This window comes from Exophiala aquamarina (genome assembly GCF_000709125.1).
Source record: "Exophiala aquamarina CBS 119918 chromosome Unknown aczIA-supercont1.2, whole genome shotgun sequence".
Taxonomy (NCBI): domain Eukaryota; kingdom Fungi; phylum Ascomycota; class Eurotiomycetes; order Chaetothyriales; family Herpotrichiellaceae; genus Exophiala; species Exophiala aquamarina.
In genome coordinates this window covers 2,644,533-2,662,934 of record NW_013550586.1, presented here as the reverse complement: position 1 = coordinate 2,662,934, position 18,402 = coordinate 2,644,533, and the positions used below count along the sequence as shown (strand labels likewise).

General features: G+C 50.7%; 5 protein-coding genes across 5 annotated transcripts; 4 read left to right on the top strand and 1 right to left on the bottom strand.

Annotated features, from left to right (window-relative positions):
• Positions 1 to 505: 505 nt before the first annotated feature.
• A1O9_02781 (uncharacterized protein) lies at positions 506 to 1,137 on the top strand (the record flags this gene model as incomplete). The annotated part of the gene is made up of 2 exons (XM_013408352.1): positions 506 to 633; positions 711 to 1,137. The coding sequence occupies 2 exons, from the start codon at positions 506 to 508 to the stop codon at positions 1,135 to 1,137; spliced, it is 555 nt and encodes a 184-aa protein (XP_013263806.1).
• Positions 1,138 to 1,874: 737 nt separating this feature from the next.
• Positions 1,875 to 2,547, top strand: A1O9_02780 (uncharacterized protein; the record flags this gene model as incomplete). Its single annotated transcript, XM_013408351.1, has 2 exons — positions 1,875 to 2,014; positions 2,097 to 2,547. The coding sequence occupies 2 exons, from the start codon at positions 1,875 to 1,877 to the stop codon at positions 2,545 to 2,547; spliced, it is 591 nt and encodes a 196-aa protein (XP_013263805.1).
• Positions 2,548 to 3,368: 821 nt separating this feature from the next.
• A1O9_02779 (uncharacterized protein) lies at positions 3,369 to 5,709 on the top strand (the record flags this gene model as incomplete). The annotated part of the gene is made up of 2 exons (XM_013408350.1): positions 3,369 to 3,496; positions 3,552 to 5,709. The coding sequence occupies 2 exons, from the start codon at positions 3,369 to 3,371 to the stop codon at positions 5,707 to 5,709; spliced, it is 2,286 nt and encodes a 761-aa protein (XP_013263804.1).
• Positions 5,710 to 5,895: 186 nt separating this feature from the next.
• On the bottom strand, positions 5,896 to 7,098 carry A1O9_02778 (HAD-superfamily subfamily IIA hydrolase; the record flags this gene model as incomplete). Its single annotated transcript, XM_013408349.1, has 1 exon — positions 5,896 to 7,098. One exon carries the CDS (start codon positions 7,096 to 7,098, stop codon positions 5,896 to 5,898), a length of 1,203 nt encoding a protein of 400 aa, XP_013263803.1.
• Positions 7,099 to 10,689: 3,591 nt separating this feature from the next.
• On the top strand, positions 10,690 to 18,211 carry A1O9_02777 (alpha-1,3-glucan synthase; the record flags this gene model as incomplete). The annotated part of the gene is made up of 2 exons (XM_013408348.1): positions 10,690 to 11,037; positions 11,084 to 18,211. The coding sequence occupies 2 exons, from the start codon at positions 10,690 to 10,692 to the stop codon at positions 18,209 to 18,211; spliced, it is 7,476 nt and encodes a 2,491-aa protein (XP_013263802.1).
• Between the last annotated feature and the right edge of the window lie 191 nt (positions 18,212 to 18,402).

The window sequence follows — 18,402 nt, the reverse complement described above, 5'->3', positions numbered from 1 at the left end:
AAGGGCAAATGATGAGCATGCTATTGAACACGAGGCACGTGCTCTTGAATTCGAATCACTCACGCATGCATTGAAAGATCGATCGATCGATCACCTGAAATCCAATGATTTTCACCTTTCGTTCTTCTTTTCTATTGTATACAGTAATAAAAGTGAGACTTGAACCATTTCAAGGTGTTCATATGCCGGTTCACTAATGACTCTCGCCGAATCTAACAGTCTCGTCGATCCTCAGTTCGGATGGCGGATGTGCAACATATGAGCGATCAATTCTTTTCCAGTCTCAGCTATAAATGCGTCGCACCACCCTCTCTCCCTTTCCATTTTGACTCTTTCTTCATCCGACTCCACTGGTCTGTACCAAGGGTCTTCTACATTGCTTCCCGACAATAGTCCGTTGGTTCGAACAATCCCTCCTCCCTTGTCCGCCTTTCTAATATCTTCTCCCCACAACCACCCAACAATCACCCAATACCACCACACCATCATCTGAACCCAGCCCAACATGGCGCCCAAAACTCTGGACGAAGACTTCCGATTCATCATGACCTGCATCAAGCACTCACCACCGGCCGCAAAACCTAACTTCGACGAGGTCGCCAAAGAGCTTGGTGCGAAAAGCGGCAATGCCTGGTAAGTACCATCCCCATCATTGTCTCCTCCTACCTCATACATATTCCAATGCTGATATACTCTCCTCTATGTCCTAGCTATCATCGTCATTGGGCCATCATGAAGCGATGGGGTTTAGCCGGAGGAGGTGTTGGTCGAGCACGTAAAGCTGCAGGTGGAGCAGGCGCCACTACTCTTCCTGCTGCTACTGCTGGTGCTGGCAAGCGCAAGCCGAGACCTACCAAAACTATGCTCGACAGTACCGCCAGACATGATAGCAGCTCAGAAACGGGTGGTATTGGAAGTGATGATGCAAACCCATCCCCACCAGCCAAGAGGGTTAGGGTGGCTAGGCCAAAGAAAACACCAGCAACTACTATCAAGGCTGAGGACGAGAGTGATGACGACGATCGAGTTCGGATTGAAAAGTGTGAGGTTGAGACTACGACCATCAAGACTGAGGAAGGTACTCGGGTCATGGCGATGGGTACCCAGGTGAAACAGGAGAGTCATGATGGAGAGTGATGACAATGTCCAGCACCAATAATTGAGCCTAGTGTTTTTACTCGATACACTACGGTTCGAAAGGCGAAAGTAAGGAATTGATGGCCCATGGGAGGATGACTGGTAGAGTGAGCACGGGATGTTTCTGGTTGGATTGACCGGATCAAGATGCTCATGGACAGACTGATAGCCTTGATTCAGAATCAAAGTCATGGATAGCCACTTTGATATGGCTACAGACCAAACTGCTCTGTTTAGGAGGGAGTGGCACCAGCTGATGAGGATCGATTCTCAAACATTACATATGTCTCCTGTCATGGTATGCTCAAATTTCATTTTCAAAATTTCGATGTGTTTGTAATGTTCTGCTGCACGTGAGAACAGCTACAGTACCGTATCCTGGTCTCTATCGCGAGAGGGTCGACTCTAAAAGTGAAATTAGTACTTAATAATAACTCAATAGTAGATTAACGATATTCACTAAGATGAATATATATTATTCTCATTAAATTCACTACACATTCCTACAGCTAAAGCTACATAAAAGAGCTCACTGGACCTGCTCAACCTCTTCCCTCCACCTATCAAACAATTCCTCCCCCGAGTTGGTCCCTTTCCCTCTGATCGTCTCTAATTCTGCTTCGTTACTTACACGATACTGCTCCAACTCGATTACACACCTTATATTCTCTTCGCCTTGACATCTCAGTCTTGTTGATACTGACTGACGACAAGATCTTCACCAACTTACTCTCACCATGCCTCCCAAAACCGCGAACCTCGAGGAGGGTGACCCAACCTTCAAGTTCGTCTTCAGCGTCCTGAAACACTGCGAGCAAGTAAAGCCTGCCTGGGAAAATGTTGCGAAAGAGAATGGTTTCGGATACGCCAGGAATGCGTAAGTCGATCTCAAGTCATCAAACCCTGCTACCCATTTCACCCGGGGAACATGGAAAACTTACATAAATCCACCTCTGTAGACAAGCCAAATTCAAAGGCATTGTTGAAAAGCATGGTTTCAAGCTCGAAGGAGGTCGAATCATGGGCCCCGGCGAGGACGACGTCGCTACTCCAGCCGGCAAGATTGCTGGCAGTACTAGTGTCAAGACTCCCAAGACCCCGAAGACTCCCAAATCGGCTGCAACTGCAGGCAAACGGAAAGCTTCGGAGATGACTGGAGATGTTGCGGCTGAAACCCCGACCAAGTCAGCTGCGAAGAAAAAGAAAGCTGCCCCGGAAAGAGAAGTAAAGGTTGAAGATGGGGGGGATGATGACGCCACCAATGGAGCTGCCAGGGTCACTGCCTCTTATCCGAAGAAGAAGTCTGTTGCTGCCACCACGTATGGACTTGCCATCAAGAAGGATCAAGGAGCTGGAGACCTCTCGGGTCTTGGTCTCGACGTCAAGACCGAAGAACAAGATGAGGATTAGGAACAAAGTGGCTGTGGCCATTCTGAGCGTATTGCGTAGACCTACTCTGCCAAATATTCCGAAGTAGTATTGAAGGCGGGGCGGATAGATGGCCAGACTCCAGGGCGTCGTCGGATATCATTCAAACACAGAGCGTGCCTGGGAAACGATGTGGATCATCTTGTTGAAGCTGTGTGACCAAGAAGCTCGGGCGGATTGGAATGCTGGGGAAATCATATGATGGTCGAGCTGAGGAAAGTTATTGAAGCTACTTTAGGAGCTGAAGGAACTGTTTTCATTACCTGCTATAGTAGGCAGGCCACTGCACTGCAGTGTAGTCAGAATCGAATCAAGAGGCACATTCTACCATCTCTTCTTGGCCTCCTAGCACTTATACAGGTCTGACATCATTCTGCACATTGCCTTCGTTCGCAACACAACTCCGCATACAGGGCGCTCTGGAGGCCGCCTATTCTTAAGCGAGAGTGGGACGTCGCCGAGGAGCCCTGCCAACTTTTGACACCCTCGCGAGGAGCATTTACTGCTTCGAAAGTCCTGCTGTTAGGATGCAGCCTCGACAACATTATCCCCCAGCTGCGCCACCTCGGCTCAGAAGGATGATGTTGATTTTAGGAGGATCAGGCTGAGAAGCGAAAGGAGGCCGGAGGGCGCCGGCTTGGCAGGGGACGACGAGGTACAAGATAAGATAAGATCTGGTATTTGAATTTCGAATTTCTCCAACTCCCCTCCGCACTGCCTCGTGCGCTGCGCCAACAAAAAGTTTGCATTCTGTCGTGAGCGAGGTATCTCTGAGTTTTCGCAAGCCTCAACTTGATAGCAAGATGCCCGGATACCGCCCAAGGAGAGGTGGCGCGAGAGGCGGCGCTGCGATGACGCAAAGGGCGAGGAGAGGGAAAGCACCTATGCATGCTCGTAATGCCTTCCAGACATCCAGGTTGAAGGAGCAAGAGTGAGTTACACCTCTTTCGCTAGCTATCGTGATCTAGCTATTCTAACACAACTAGAGACGGTTCGATACATGGCGATTCGGGCTCTGAGGAAGAAGAAGAAGAAGAAGAAGAAGAAGAAGAAGGACTGAGCGATAAAGAAGACTTAGACAACGTAAACCAACAAAGCGACCGGTCCAACAGCGAGGATGAGGATGGGGAGGACAAGCCCGCCCCGAACTCATACCTGACTCTCTTACAGTCTTTGAACTCTCGCACAAATGGTGGAGAACCGGCAAGCAAGAAAAGAAAAATCGAGTCTGCTTTACATTCGAGGAAATCGGCTATGAAGAGTAGGACTCCGACAGATGGCTCACACGTTGAAGTTGAGGATCCCACCGAGGTGCTGGAACCTGCCGAAGAGGGAAAGCAATATCGTGAGGAAAATAAGAAATTGGAAGACGGTATCGAGGATGACGTGGACTCCGAGGATGAAGAACACATCTTGATTGATCCCTTTGAGCAGCATTATGCCAGCGTGACGGAACAGGCGACCAAAGACGCTGCCAATCAGGTCGATGGAAAGGACTATCAAGTTCAATCCTCCACATCTGAGTCCGAGATACGCACCACACGATTCATTCGAAAGGGAACAACCTCGAAAATCCGTGTTGTTAAATCAGCAAAAGACCTGTTATTAAAGCATAGGCTCAGAGAAACAGGCACCAACGCAGTTTCAACATTGTCGAGCGACCAGAAAGCTGTGGCGGCAGACATTTTCAACTATAATGACGTTGTCTATGGTTGTCGAAACCTTGAAAACGCCACTCAACTGCGAGATATGTCATGCCTACATGCTCTGAATCACGTTTTCAAGACCAGAGACCGCATTCTCAAGAACAACACAAAACTCAGCACCAATAGTGGATCTGAGGCACTGGATCTTCGAGACCAGGGATTCACCAGACCGAAAGTCCTCATCATTGTTCCCACCAAACAGGCCTGTATCCGATTCGTGGATAGTATAGTGAAACTCAGCGAGCCTGATCAACAAGAGAATAAGGCTCGGTTTCTCGAAACATTTTCGCATGAAGACAATGATGAGTGGCTCGACAAACCCGAAGATTTTCGCCAACTGTTCGGTGGGAACCATGAAGAGGACTTTCGCATCGGTCTTAAATTTACCAGGAAGACCATCAAGTACTTTTCTGGCTTCTACAACTCCGACATCATCATTGGGTCGCCTCTGGGTTTGATGCGGACCATCAGTACCGGAGGAGGTGGAAAAGATAAAAAGAAAACGCATGATGCAGACTTTCTCTCCTCGATTGAAGTGCTCATCGTCGACCATGCAAATGCGCTCCAGATGCAGAACTGGCAACATGTCGACTACGTCTTCCTCCAGCTCAACCTTCTGCCCAAGGACTCCCATGGCTGCGACTTCTCCCGTGTCCGTCACTGGTATCTCGACGGACAGGCGAAATACCTGCGCCAAACGGTCATCATCTCCGACTACATGACCCCCGAGATCAACGCCCTGGCCTCGGCGCATCTGTACAACATCTCTGGGCGCGTCAAGTACCAGCCCACCTACCCCGGCACCATGCTCTCCGTCTCTTCCTTCCTGCCAACAGCAATTCCACAGACATTCCTCCGCTTCCCATCCGCCACCGCCCTCCAAGACTCCGACGCCCGGTTCAAGACCTTCACCACCACGATCTTGCCCCCAATCCTGCGCGATCCTAAACACCAGAAAGGCATTCTCCTTTTCGTCCCCACCTACGTCGACTTCGTCCGCCTAAGAAACTACCTCTCCACGTCCGCCGATGCGACTAACCTCTCCTTCGGCTCTGTCTCGGAATACACGCCGCGGAAAGACGTCCTACGCGCGCGTTCGTATTTCCTCAACGGGAGACATAGTTTGCTGCTGTATACTGAACGCGCGCACCATCATTTCCGATACCGGCTGAAGGGCGTCAGGCGCGTTGTTTTCTACGGCGTGCCGGAGAATCCCATCTTTTGGGGTGAGCTCGTTGGGCTGTTGGGCTTGGTGTCGGTGGGCATTTGGAAGTCGAAGTCGAAGCCGGACGGTGCGGATGCCGCAGTTGTGAAGAAAGGTGCCGTGCGTGCGCTGTTTTCGAAGTGGGATGCAATGAAGTTGGAGAGAGTGGTTGGCACGGAGAGGGTGGCTAGGCTGCTCAATGATCGCGGTGGCGATGTTTTTGATTTCGTCTGATCCAATCCAAATTGTCTGCTGCAAACGGACGATATGGGATGCTTGCTTGGGGCTCGGAATTTTCGTTATGTATAGGTAGGCTTTGCAGAGAACAGAGTCGTGAAGTTTGATGTACATCAATTTCATATACTTACTCGGATTCCAATCTCGAATAGAATCTAGAGATTTGTATGTTTCTGATTTCATCTAGTCTAACTGATCTAAGCCCTGGTCCCACGCAGTATCCTTCAAAGCGTATTGAACAGCAGCTCGAACATCGTCGACGATCGCTCGCGGCTCCCATGTGGGCGTGTGGCCGGGCCGGTCTCTGAACACCCCCGTGCGCGTCAACAGACTGACCCACTCCACGCCATGCGGGGAGTCATAGTTGTTTGCGCCGCGGATATCGCTTTCCGGGTTGTCGCCGACCATGTAGACTCGCCTCAGGGGCGTGGCGGAACCGAACAGCGAGTCGCGATGCCGCATGAGCAAATTCTCGGCGAATGAGTATGTCTCACGGTACGGCTTGCCGATCACGGTTTTGTACAGCTCTGGCGTCCCGTGGGAATGTGCGGTGACGGCGCGCCAGAGGCCCTCGAGTGACTCGCGGAAGCCGCCCTGCCCGAGGCGTGACAAGTGGTAGTGGGCTGCCCAGAGGAGGTCGGGATTCGAGAAGTACAGCGGCGGCTGGTTGTCCTGCAGGTAGCCGCAGTTGGGCAGGGAGCGGTCACCGTTCTTGGCCGAGTATGTCCCCATGACGCCCTCCCTGGACAGCAGGACATCGAGGATCACCTGCAGATCTAGGCCCCAGTCTCTGGGGTCGTTGTATACGAACACCGCGTCGATCTTGAGGCTTTCTTCTGGAGAGGCGGAGTCGATGGGTTTTGGCAGCGCGCGGGCGAATGACTTATAGTAGTCCTGTAGGAACGGCTTGCTGAACGGCCAGATCTCAGGGTACGCGGCGTAGATGTCTCCCGGGGTCACGACGTTGGTGAAGCCGTACATCTCGGCGACGTCTCGACATCGTCCGCCCTCGCCGCCCACGACCATGATGCACTTATCCCTCAAGCTGTTCTCGCCGTGAACCAGCTCCGCAAAGGGGGTGTGGGATTGCACAAACATAGACGTGTCGAGCTTGACGTCGAGTTTACACGACAGGTCTTTGACTCGCTCGGATTCATGGTTCCCCCCGCCATTCGTCAGGAGGATGAAGGGGATCGAGTTTCGCTGTAGGAACTGGAGGGTGCGTGAGGCGTGAGGAATGGCATTGGCACTTCGCACTAAGACGCCGTCTATACTGCAAAAGGCTGTTAGGTCGAGTATTTCATGAGGAGTCACTGTTCTGGTTCCTGTTTTCTTACTCAAACGCGAAAGCAAAATCCGTGGCCGGGACTTGTGGCTTGGAGTCATTGCGGAACCCTCTGCTTTGACGATTCTGTAGTCGACACGGAGATTGTCGATGTGATAGAGGGCATCTCAGGTTTTCTAGTGGTCTCGACCTGAGATCAAAGCTGCGCACCCTCATCCTCACCACCAGCCTCTTTGGCTGGGGGGGTTGATGTCAATATTGAGCTGGTAATAGCCTGGGGTGGCAGGATGGGATCGCTTATCGGCTTATCTGATTCGGGGGAGCATATGTGACTCTGACTTGAGTGGTTGCGTAACATACTTTGTGATTCACCGTGTTCCCAACACTCCCTACGAGGTTTCAGTATCGAAACTCCTACACGCCTGCCGTATCAGTCAATGCCATGGAGGTTCTTTAAACCAATCTACTCATTTCACTTGATTGATACTCAAAATGCAGGTCTAGAAGTTAATTCTGTGCCGCTAACCTGTGCTCTAATGTCAGCGGTTACAAAGTGAGCAAGATGGACGATGCGCCAACCTAAATACTCCAATGCGTTCGTTGGGATCAGCACTCGAATTCTGCCAAGTTCTTGGATTTGAGCACCAGATGGAGGCGCTCGATACTTTTCCTGCAGACTTTACGACCCGTACAGCTGGAAGACAGTGCCGGCACCTTGGTCATCTCCCGGTGCAGTGGTAAAGGTCGTTGCGCTGGCACGTGGATAAGTAGACCTCTCACTTCAGCCAAGCTGGCTTGACAATCTCAGCACCGGCCATGCTCGCCCGCCATGGAGAACAGGCAGTGATGTCCGTGCTTCATGCTTTCCATGAGTCCTACGGAGCTGTCCCAACAATCTCGTTCACGAACACAGAACTCCGGTGCTTCTGTGGCCCCAATAGTAGTTGATCATATAATCAGAAAAACTCGTGGTCAGCATTGGTAACGGTACCTCGGGATGGCAAGCACGTGTTATTCTAGGCAGACGAATTGATTTGCGCAGATGCTCTTTCGTCCATATCATACTTTGGATGCTGCCGTCCTTTGCGTCCCCCGTCATGGTCGCTATTGCTGGAGCAATGCAAGCAACCTTGCTCAGATCAGGCTGAGCGTGCAAGGCGCCTACAAAGGGGTGTCACAGGTAGAGTCAGGCCAGACCCAAGCCCCCTCGGCTTTCTTACGACGAAGACCCAGCGATGATGGTAGGCAGGCAGTCCAGCTGGCTGCGGCATGCTCAAGGAGAAACGATATGTGGGATGAACGAGTGGAAATTCTCGAGCATGGATTACTGTAGGTGACAGGTGACAGGGATTTCGATAGCGTCGTTCCGACCAGTGGCTGCAACAGTACACTTCAGCATTTTACAATCAGGGGCAACCATCCCAACGATGCTATTTTTGATTCCCAGATGAACCAGTCTGCTGGGAATTCGCATTGGGGCCAATCATGTGTTCTAATGGATACGGGGATGCGAGAAAAGCCATGTTTTTTTATAGGTGGGGGTACGGACTGGATGCTTTCGACGGCACCCGCCTATGAGGGTCAGGTACGACAAGAGAGGCGGTTCGGATTGAGCTCGCTCTGGTTAAAAGACACCAGCCAGGCTGTGTGAGAGATGGAACGTACACGTGTAACACAACGTTTGACTTTCAAAATCCATTTCGAAGTATCGTCGCACGACGGGGTCTGACCCAAAGGAGCACGGTTGGGTGGTGGCGTACATGGATGAGAGAATAAACCCTGGTACTTTTGACAAGGGTTGGCGACTTGGCTCTCTTAGCCCTGGTAACCCTGGTAGCCCTGGTAGCTGGTAGCCGAAACGGCAGAGGCGTTGATTCTTGCAGACTTGCAGTAGCCGTGCTCTGTATGTACAGTTCAAAAAGGGTGGATTGGCCGATGGCCACCAACGGTGGAACTAGGAACACGAAGCCGAGCGAAAAAAAAGTTAGACTTGGTTGGCGATCAGCGCCGCCTTGGCACCACCACGTTTGTTCCAACCTCCAAACTCTCATGCGAAACATCATCCCATCCTCCAGGACCATCGGCCTAAACGCACTGTGATTGCTTGCCGAGTCGATCAAGCGGCCTCTGCCTTGCCTCCCTGCCCATAACTTGGCATCCCTCTTGTTCCTGGAAACTCCTTCAACCCCCTTCTTCCGGACAGAGGGTAATATCGCCTGGCATTCGGACGTGTGTTCCTTAGACATGCCATTTACAACCTGTCGATTGTGTTGATTCTGGAGGGATGACTCGTCATTGTTTACCCAAAACTGAAACCTCGGAATCTCCTAATCAATCCCTGCTCCACAACAAGTGGCTTAAGAGGTTCGTCCATCCACATCATGATGGACAAGCAATTGCTTAGAGATATCAACCCTGTCGTTCGGCAAATCTTGTCCTGGCCCAAGGCCCAGTTTAAACCGGCTTTGAGAAAGCAGTGTTTTGTTTGATCGCTATGACGAAGCTACTGACCGGGTACAGGCATTATCTTGTAAGACACCCCCTTGTTATGCATGTTTAAGGTTTTCCTATGCTGCCAAGTCAATGGACTCGGCGAGTGTACTTCCAGTCCTTCCAGTACTACTGACACGGTCAAATGCGACACGGGAATTAATTGTACAGCTTGACGGTAATCGAAACATGTGCAATGCAGCCATTCATTGCCATCCTGCCCATTTTTGTTTGTGTCAGGCAAACGGGCGTCGAGTTGCAGCATATCCCTCTTCACACACCCTGGCAATATGACCCTCGCAGTCCTTGTGGACCAACATTTACCGTTCACGCAACTCAAGGGAGGCGCCTGGCTGTTCCCACTGACGCCAGCCTTGCCGCCCCTGCAATCCAACTTCGGCCGGCTAACGTCCAGGCAAATCTTGTTGAACCCGTATGCGATGCAAAAATGGTCGGGCATCGCAGCAGAAACACCGCGGCTGACTCCGGCTTTTCGTTGTACTCTGCTTGGTTTCTCTGGCGCCGAAGGCAAGTTTTAGCATTCTTGTAGCTAAATGCCCTCTCTTTCCGCTAGTGGGGACTGTTGGTGACCCTATCCCATGTACCAGATCCCGGTGTAAATCCACCTCACACCAGTTGGCCGCATATTCACTCCTTCTCACCTCTGAGGCCCAGAAAACGGTGGGCCGGTCAATACACATCCTGGAAACCTCAGCCTTTGATGGATACGGGAGTACCGGTCCTACTTTGGACTCTTGCATAACAGTCCATGGGCCAAAGAGGGCGCAGTATGCGACGCAGATGCTTATCATGTCTCATACCTCTCTCCACTTATGGGCAGCTATGATGGGTGATACGCCTGCGCAGATATGGAAGCCAAAAGATTATGGCTGATTCCGTAGGTTCTTTCCCACCAAAACCTTGATCAGAAATCTGATCCTGCATCAACCCATGCTGGATAGTCCAGGCTCCAAAGAGCGAGGCATCTGCTTTGAGGTCAAGAACAGGGATCTCGACCTCCCGACCAGTCCGAATACTTGCTATCTCTTCTTGCTCTCTTTTTCCATCTCGAGACTGTTTTCTGTCCCTCTATACTCTGCAAATACTAGCACCTTGGATGGTTGCGTACACTCGCTCTTACTCTCTAAACTTGCACAATCGTTCCCGTTCCCGTTGTCCTTCACTCGTTCGCCCTATACAATATGTCCGCTCTTTTGCTTTTTCTTTACGCCCTCTTTTTCACGATCTCAAGCGCATTCCGTTATGACGAAGCGTATGTGCAATACAACTTGAATGAGAACAAAACCGCAACCGATCCACTCGATTACTGGGGAGAATGGACGGGCCACACATATACTCCTTCACCAGAGAACTGGAGATTCCCCTGGTACACGTTATTTCTCGACAGATTCGTGAATGGGGATCCTACCAATGATAACATTAATGGTACAACCTTTGAACATGACACCAATTCGAATCAGATGCGTCATGGTGGTGATCTCCAAGGTTTGGTCGACACATTGGATTATTTGCAAGGTATGGGCATAAAGGTAACACCTTCGAACCAACCTGTTCGTACTATACTAAGGTTTATAGGGCCTGTACATCGCTGGTTCCCCGTTCATCAATAGTCCTTGGGGATATGACCAGTATTCACCGCTAGACCTTTCTATCCTCGACCAACACTTTGGCAACATTCAGATGTGGAGAACAGCCATCCAAGAAATACATGCGAGAAACATGTATGTTGTTCTGGACAATACATTTGCGACCCTTGGAGATTTGATTGGTTTCGACGGCTACCTAAACGCAACCACCCCTTTCCGCCTCGATGAACATGAAGTGCAGTGGAAATCCGGTCGTCAATATTACGATTTCAGCATTGGAAACGAATACAATAAGACTTGTGAATACCCCAAATTTTGGCTCGAGACAGGATATCCCGTCGACGAAGAAGTAACCAAGGAGATGGTCGGTTGCTATGACAGTGACTTTGATCAGTACGGCGACACCGAAGCCTTCGGTGTCTTCCCGGATTGGCGCCGTCAACTTTCGAAGTTCGCTTCCGTCCAGGATCGTCTACGTGAATGGCATGAGCCTGTCCGTCGCAAGTTAGAAAACTTTTATTGCATGTTAATTGCCCAGCTCGACATTGATGGTTACCGATATGACAAGGCGACGCAGAGCACCGTCGATGCTATGGGATTCATGAATGATGCAATGCGTCAATGTGCTCGACGTCACGGCAAAGAGAACTTCTTTCTGCCCGGAGAAATTACAGGTGGGAACGTCTTTGGCAGTCTGTTTATCGGCAGAGGCCGGCAACCAGACATGCTTCCGGACAATTTGACCGCCGCCGTCACCATGACCAACAATTCTGACGACAAATACTTTCTTCGAGCCCCAGAACATGGAGGTCTTGATGCTGGTGCATTCCATTATACCGTTTATCGAACGCTCACCCGATTTCTCGGTATGGATGGAAATCTTGAAGCAGGTTATGATGCACCTCCCAACTGGGTGGATATGTGGAATGATTTCTTGCTAACCAATGATTTCGTCAACCCCAACACCGGCAAATTCGATCCTCGACATATGTTCGGAGTAACAAATCAGGATGTGTTCAGATGGCCTGCCATTACCAACGGTGTCCGGCGACAGCTGCTGGGACATTTCGTGACCACTATCGAACTTCCCGGCGCGCCACTCCTTTTGTGGGGCGAGGAACAGGCTTTCTACGTCCTCGATAACACTGCATCCAACTACATCTTTGGTCGGCAAGCGATGTCTTCGGCAACAGCTTGGCAGACGCATGGATGTTACAGTCTTAGCTCTACACAGTATTACAGAATGCCCTTGGATGCTGCCCTTAATGGATGCCACGATGATTCTGTGTCTTTTGATCACAGAGACCCATCGCACCCCGTTCGCAACATCATCCATCACATGAACCAGCTCCGCGATCAATTCCCAGTGCTTCAAGATGGTTTCTTTTTGCAGCAGTTGTCGAATCAGACTCAGCAAGTCCAATATCCCGGTTCCAATAAAGTGACCACGGAAACTGGAATGTGGTCAGTCCTTCGATCAATCTTCCCGGAGCACCAAGATCTGAGCGGAGCAGGGGCCGGGAATCTTCCCGTATGGCTGTTGTACTCGAATACCAATGATTCGAGAACTTGGGAATTTGACTGCAGCAACAATGATACAGCTCTGAACACGACAAGTTTGATTGCTCCCTACGATGCTGGTACTACTGTGAAGAATCTTTTCCATCCTTACGATGAGCACACTTTGATCGAGAGTGTTCATTCGCTGGGCATTAACGGGAGTGATCAGCCAAATGGCTGCCTAGCAAAATTGAGCATGGAAGCATACGACTATCGTGCATATGTACCCATCAGCCAATGGGTTGGCCCCAAACCTATGATCACCAAATTTAGCCCTGGCCATGACGCCCGTATACATTCCACCGTTGCTCCCAATGGCACCGAATCTGTCGCAGTCGAATTACAGTTCTCTGTGGAGATGAATTGCGAAAGTGTCACCAACAGCATCATGCTCAATTCAACCACTGAAACTGGACTCAGTCCTACAATTGACGCTGCCAGCGTCAATTGCACCGTTATGAGTACTCCTGAAACTCTGGATTACGTGGGTGCCATTTCCTCGACATGGTCGTGGTCTGCGCGATTGAATGGAGTTGCCAATGGAATCCATGCAATTACTGTACGAAATGCCACTACTGAGGGAGGTGAGCAGTATACCAATGCCGTGGACAAGTTCCTCTTCAGGATTGGTCAACTTGACAACCCCATAGTCTTCACCAGAAGCGCGAATTACTCGTCCACTCTTTTCAGCAAGAATGATAACGGCTCGTTGATCCTCTCCCACTCTGCTGCTGGTGCCGACCAGTGGCGATATTCGACCAATTGGGGTTCTTCATTCTCGAATTGGCTACCATATGAAGGTGGTGAGACTCAGATCGAAGAACAACCTTGGTCTGGGACAAATCTGCAGAATTGGAAAGGTACCCACGTACGAGTCGAGTATTTCAGTCGTTTTGCTGGTAGTAGCGACCACATTCAACAGGCCGACCTGGACTCTCATACTCCTAGGCGATTCCCTCACTTGTTCCTTAATGGGCCTTACAATCAATATGGTTTTGACGCGGGCCTTGACAACGAAATGAAGCTGACGGACAACTCAACATGGGAGCATCATTTCATGACAGAATGGAGTCTCTCGGGTACTCTAGCACAAGTCAATGTATGGGGTATCAATCCCGATGGTCAACCCGATCAGACCTACGTCCTGGGCGACGCAGATGGAGATTCAGTTCTTGATAGACTGCCACCATCTTCACTCTCATCAGTCGTTCTCAACATCACCCAACCACCACCAAAGCCTCATTTGGGCTGGCGTATTGTTATCAATGATGGTACTATGCGGTTCGCTCTCCAACCTTCTGGAAACATGTACAACCAGATGATTCTGTATATCCTCTTATGGATCGTACCAGTTTTCATGGCCGCAGTGGCTGTCTGGGCCTTCATGCAGTCATTCTACAGTGTCAAGTTTAACGAAATTGGTATTTCAGAGAAGGCCAGCTTGATCCCGGCCATATTCAAAAAGCATTTCAAGAAACTCGCCGATGAAGAAACCGGTCCTGGTATCGTGGGCAAATTCACCCGCAAAGAGAAGTTTCTACAGCCGACAGACACCGTGATCAACCAAGAAAGACGGCGGACAGTGATCATCGCTACAATGGAGTATGATATAGAAGACTGGCAAATCAAGATCAAAATTGGCGGTCTGGGTGTCATGGCTCAGTTGATGGGGAAGAATCTCGGACACCAAGATCTCATTTGGGTTGTACCTTGCGTTGGTGGTGTTGATTATCCTGAAGATCAAACAGCGGAACCAATGACCGTGACGATCCTGGGAAAGCCATACGAGGTGCAAGTCCAATACCACGTCCTGCGAAACATCACTTACGTCTTGCTGGATGCCCCTGTGTTCCGACAGCAAACCAAAAGCGAGCCATATCCACCCAGAATGGACGATCTCTCGTCTGCAATCTACTACTCTGCCTGGAATCAGTGCATATCTCAGGCCATCAACAGGTTCCCGGTGGATCTCTACCACATCAACGATTACCATGGCTCAGTTGCACCATTATATCTTCTTCCAAGGACAATTCCTGCATGTCTGTCGCTTCACAATGCTGAATTCCAAGGTCTATGGCCCATGAGAACCAAGCGTGAACGAGAAGAAGTGTGCTCTGTTTTCAATCTTTCTTCCGAGCTCGTACAACGCTACGTTCAGTTCGGCGAAGTGTTCAATCTTTTGCATGCTGGTGCTTCATACCTCAGGGTTCATCAACAAGGGTTTGGAGCAGTTGGCGTCTCAAAGAAATATGGCAAGCGATCTTATGCTCGATACCCGATCTTTTGGGGCCTCAAGAAGGTTGGCAAGTTGCCCAACCCAGACCCTTCTGACACAGGTGAATGGGATAAGAAGCTTCCAAAGCAAGAGGATATTCGGATCGATCCTGTGTTCGAAGCGGCACGCCCTGAACTGAAGAGACAGGCACAAGAATGGGCTGGACTTGAGCAAAATCCCCGAGCAGAACTCTTTGTCTTTGTCGGCCGCTGGTCGATGCAAAAGGGTATTGATTTGATTGCGGACGTCTTCCCATCGGTCCTCGAAGCCAATCCAAATGTGCAACTGATTACCATAGGACCAGTCATCGATCTATATGGCAAGTTCGCAGCCATGAAGTTGGACAAGATGATGAAGCTATATCCAGGAAGAGTATTCTCCAAACCCGTATTCACAGCCCTGCCACCCTTCATCTTCTCTGGTGCAGAATTTGCCCTGATACCCTCCAGAGACGAACCATTTGGTCTTGTCGCTGTCGAATTTGGTCGCAAAGGAGCTCTTGGAGTCGGTGCCAGGGTTGGTGGTTTGGGTCAAATGCCTGGCTGGTGGTACACTGTTGAGAGTGTCTCCACCGTGCACCTCATCCACCAATTCAAGCAGGCCATTGAAGAGGCTCTGAGTTCTAAGTCTGATGTTCGAGCCCTGATGAGGGCGCGCAGCAGCTTACAGAGATTTCCTGTTGCAAGTTGGGTTGAAGACCTCGAGATCCTGCAATCCACAGCAGTCAAGATCCACGACAAGGTCGAAGCGTCAAAAAGGCATCTCGCGACAGGAGAAATGATGCGACCAATTTCTGGTCGGACGACCCCAGCTATGTCCGGTGCTGCCACTCCATCGGGATGGCAGACTCCTGTATTTGGTCAATCCAAAGCTGCGACCCATGCCGCACTGTCTTCTCTTGCTGCGCGTTTGAAGCATATTGGCCACAATCGTGAGCAAAGCCATGATAACTCTTCCAATACAGCAACTGGTCTTTCACGGTCCGCTTCACTCGGCTCTCGACGAGGGCCTGGCCATATCACTGTCCATGATCATCACGAGGGCGAAGAATCCAGTACTCCAACAATACTTCCTCCAGTGCCCGATGTGGAAGGCGATGATACTGGACTCGGCACCGCTGTAATGAGGTATGGTGAAGGGACAGATCACGCTTCTGATCAAGAAGACAGTAATTTCGAGGACGATGATGAAGATGACCACATTACCATGCCAACGCAGACCCGTGGCCGTTACGAACGTGTTCCGGCCAACGGTGACGGACCAATCACACCTCCCTGGGACAGAACTTTTGGTTTCTCTAGAACGCCCGGACTGGAATTGGCCCAATACCCTAAGCAAAGACCCAGCCCTTATGGCAGTCCTTCGATTCCAGGCACGCCTCATCCTGAGCCAGAGACCGGCCTCCTTGCCCCCCCTCGGGCACTAGCAGAAGGAAACAATCGGATATCCGCCTCTCCATCGATGCTTTCCATCAGTTCGATTGTGGGTGAGAAGACCGACTTCAAGCTGCAAAAGGTCGATCCTTTCTTCACCGATAGCAACGGCGAATTTTCGAGAGCATTCGAAAAGAAACTCGAAAGTCTCAACGGCAATAATTCAGAGTCTACTACCTGCATTGAGGAGTTCCTTGTCAAGTCCGAGAAGACATGGTTTACCAGCTTTCGCGACGCGAAGCTGGGTCGGCATCAACATACACCAAGCGCCCAGGAGTCACGGTTCACATCCGCTGCACCCTCTATCTATGGAGGACAAAGTGAGCATGATAGTGAAGGTCAAGAACATGACTCGAACAACCTCGCGGATGAGTTTTTGCTTGGCAAGGACTACGTACCACCCTCAGGTGTGAGGAATTGGATGCAAATCCGGATTGGAGATTGGCCGGTATATGCTTTCTTCATGGCATTTGGCCAGATCATCGCAGCCAACTCATACCAAATCACCCTGTTGACTGGAGAAGTAGGTCAAACAGCATCGAAGCTGTACGTGATCGCGTCCATCTACCTCGCCACCTCGATCTGCTGGTGGATTCTCTTTCGACGGTTCAGCTCCGTTCTTTGCCTGTCACTGCCATTCTTCTTCTATGGCCTCGCGTTCGTCCTCATCGGATTGGCGCACTACGCCTCGACGGTCAGCGAAAGAGGCTGGGTTCAAAACGTGGGAACTGCATTCTACGCCGTGGCTTCGTCATCAGGCTCGATTTTCTTTGCTCTGAACTTTGGCGATGAGGGAGGTGCGCAGGTCAAAGCTTGGGTGTTCCGTGCCTGTGTCATTCAGGGCACTCAGCAGATCTACGTTGTGGCGCTGTGGTACTGGGGCTCGTACCTCAACAAGAGCCACAACGATGGCTTGCTGAAATCCTCCGATCCTATCACCAATTCCTGGAAGATTACCGCCATCACACTCCCAATTGCAGGCCTCCTGTGGGCCGTCGGTCTACTTATGTGGTTCGGTCTGCCTACGTACTATCGCCAGGCACCCGGCAAGATGCCTAGCTTCTATAAAAGTCTTTCCCGACGCAAGATTGTCCTCTGGTTCTTCGCCACCGTCCTAATCCAGAACTTCTTCCTCTCCGCTCCCTACGGCCGCAACTGGTCATTTCTATGGAGCAGTCCCCATACCTCAACATGGCAGGTGGTGGTGCTCGTTGCAGTCTTCTTCATCGGCTTCTGGGCGGGCATTCTCTGGATCCTGGGCATGCTGTCGAAATCGCACAGCTGGATCCTCCCTCTCTTCGCGATTGGCCTCGGCGCACCACGCTGGGCTCAGATCTGGTGGGCCACTAGCAATATCGGCCTCTATCTCCCCTGGGCTGGCGGCTACACCACTGGAGCGCTTCTCTCGCGTGCTCTTTGGCTGTGGCTCGGCACATTGGACGCGCTTCAGGGCGTTGGGCTGGGCATGATTCTCCTTGCGACTCTGACTCGCGTGCACGTTGCATTCACCCTGATCATGGCACAGGTGCTCGGCTCTGTGGCCACGATCGTTGCCAGAGCTTGTGCACCAAACAATATCGGACCGGGCCCCATCAGTCCCGACATTAGCGCCGGCTTTGGAAGTATCTTCCAGGCGTGGTTCTGGGTCGGCCTGATTGCCAATTTGAGCATTTGTGTCGGTTATTTCATGGTAAGTTACATCGCCCTCATAACTAGCTGTTTGGAATCCTCCTTTGCTGACATATATGGCAGTTTTATCGCAAAGAACAGCTCAGCAAGCCTTGATGATCGTGCCTTCGAGGAATGTGACGATGTCAGGTGGGATACGGATTTCATCGATTCTTTATAAATGTGTAACAAACGGTGGTGTTTTATGGGCCACATGGAATGAAAATGGAACAGCGACAGTAATGAGCATATCTTAGGGTTGGGTACTTAATGACATTGCAACAATAATGCATTCGCTGTAGAATTATAATACAAACTCCCCATGTTGTGGATCTGCCTCGGGTGCGGTTAAGCTGGAAGCGACCGACCATC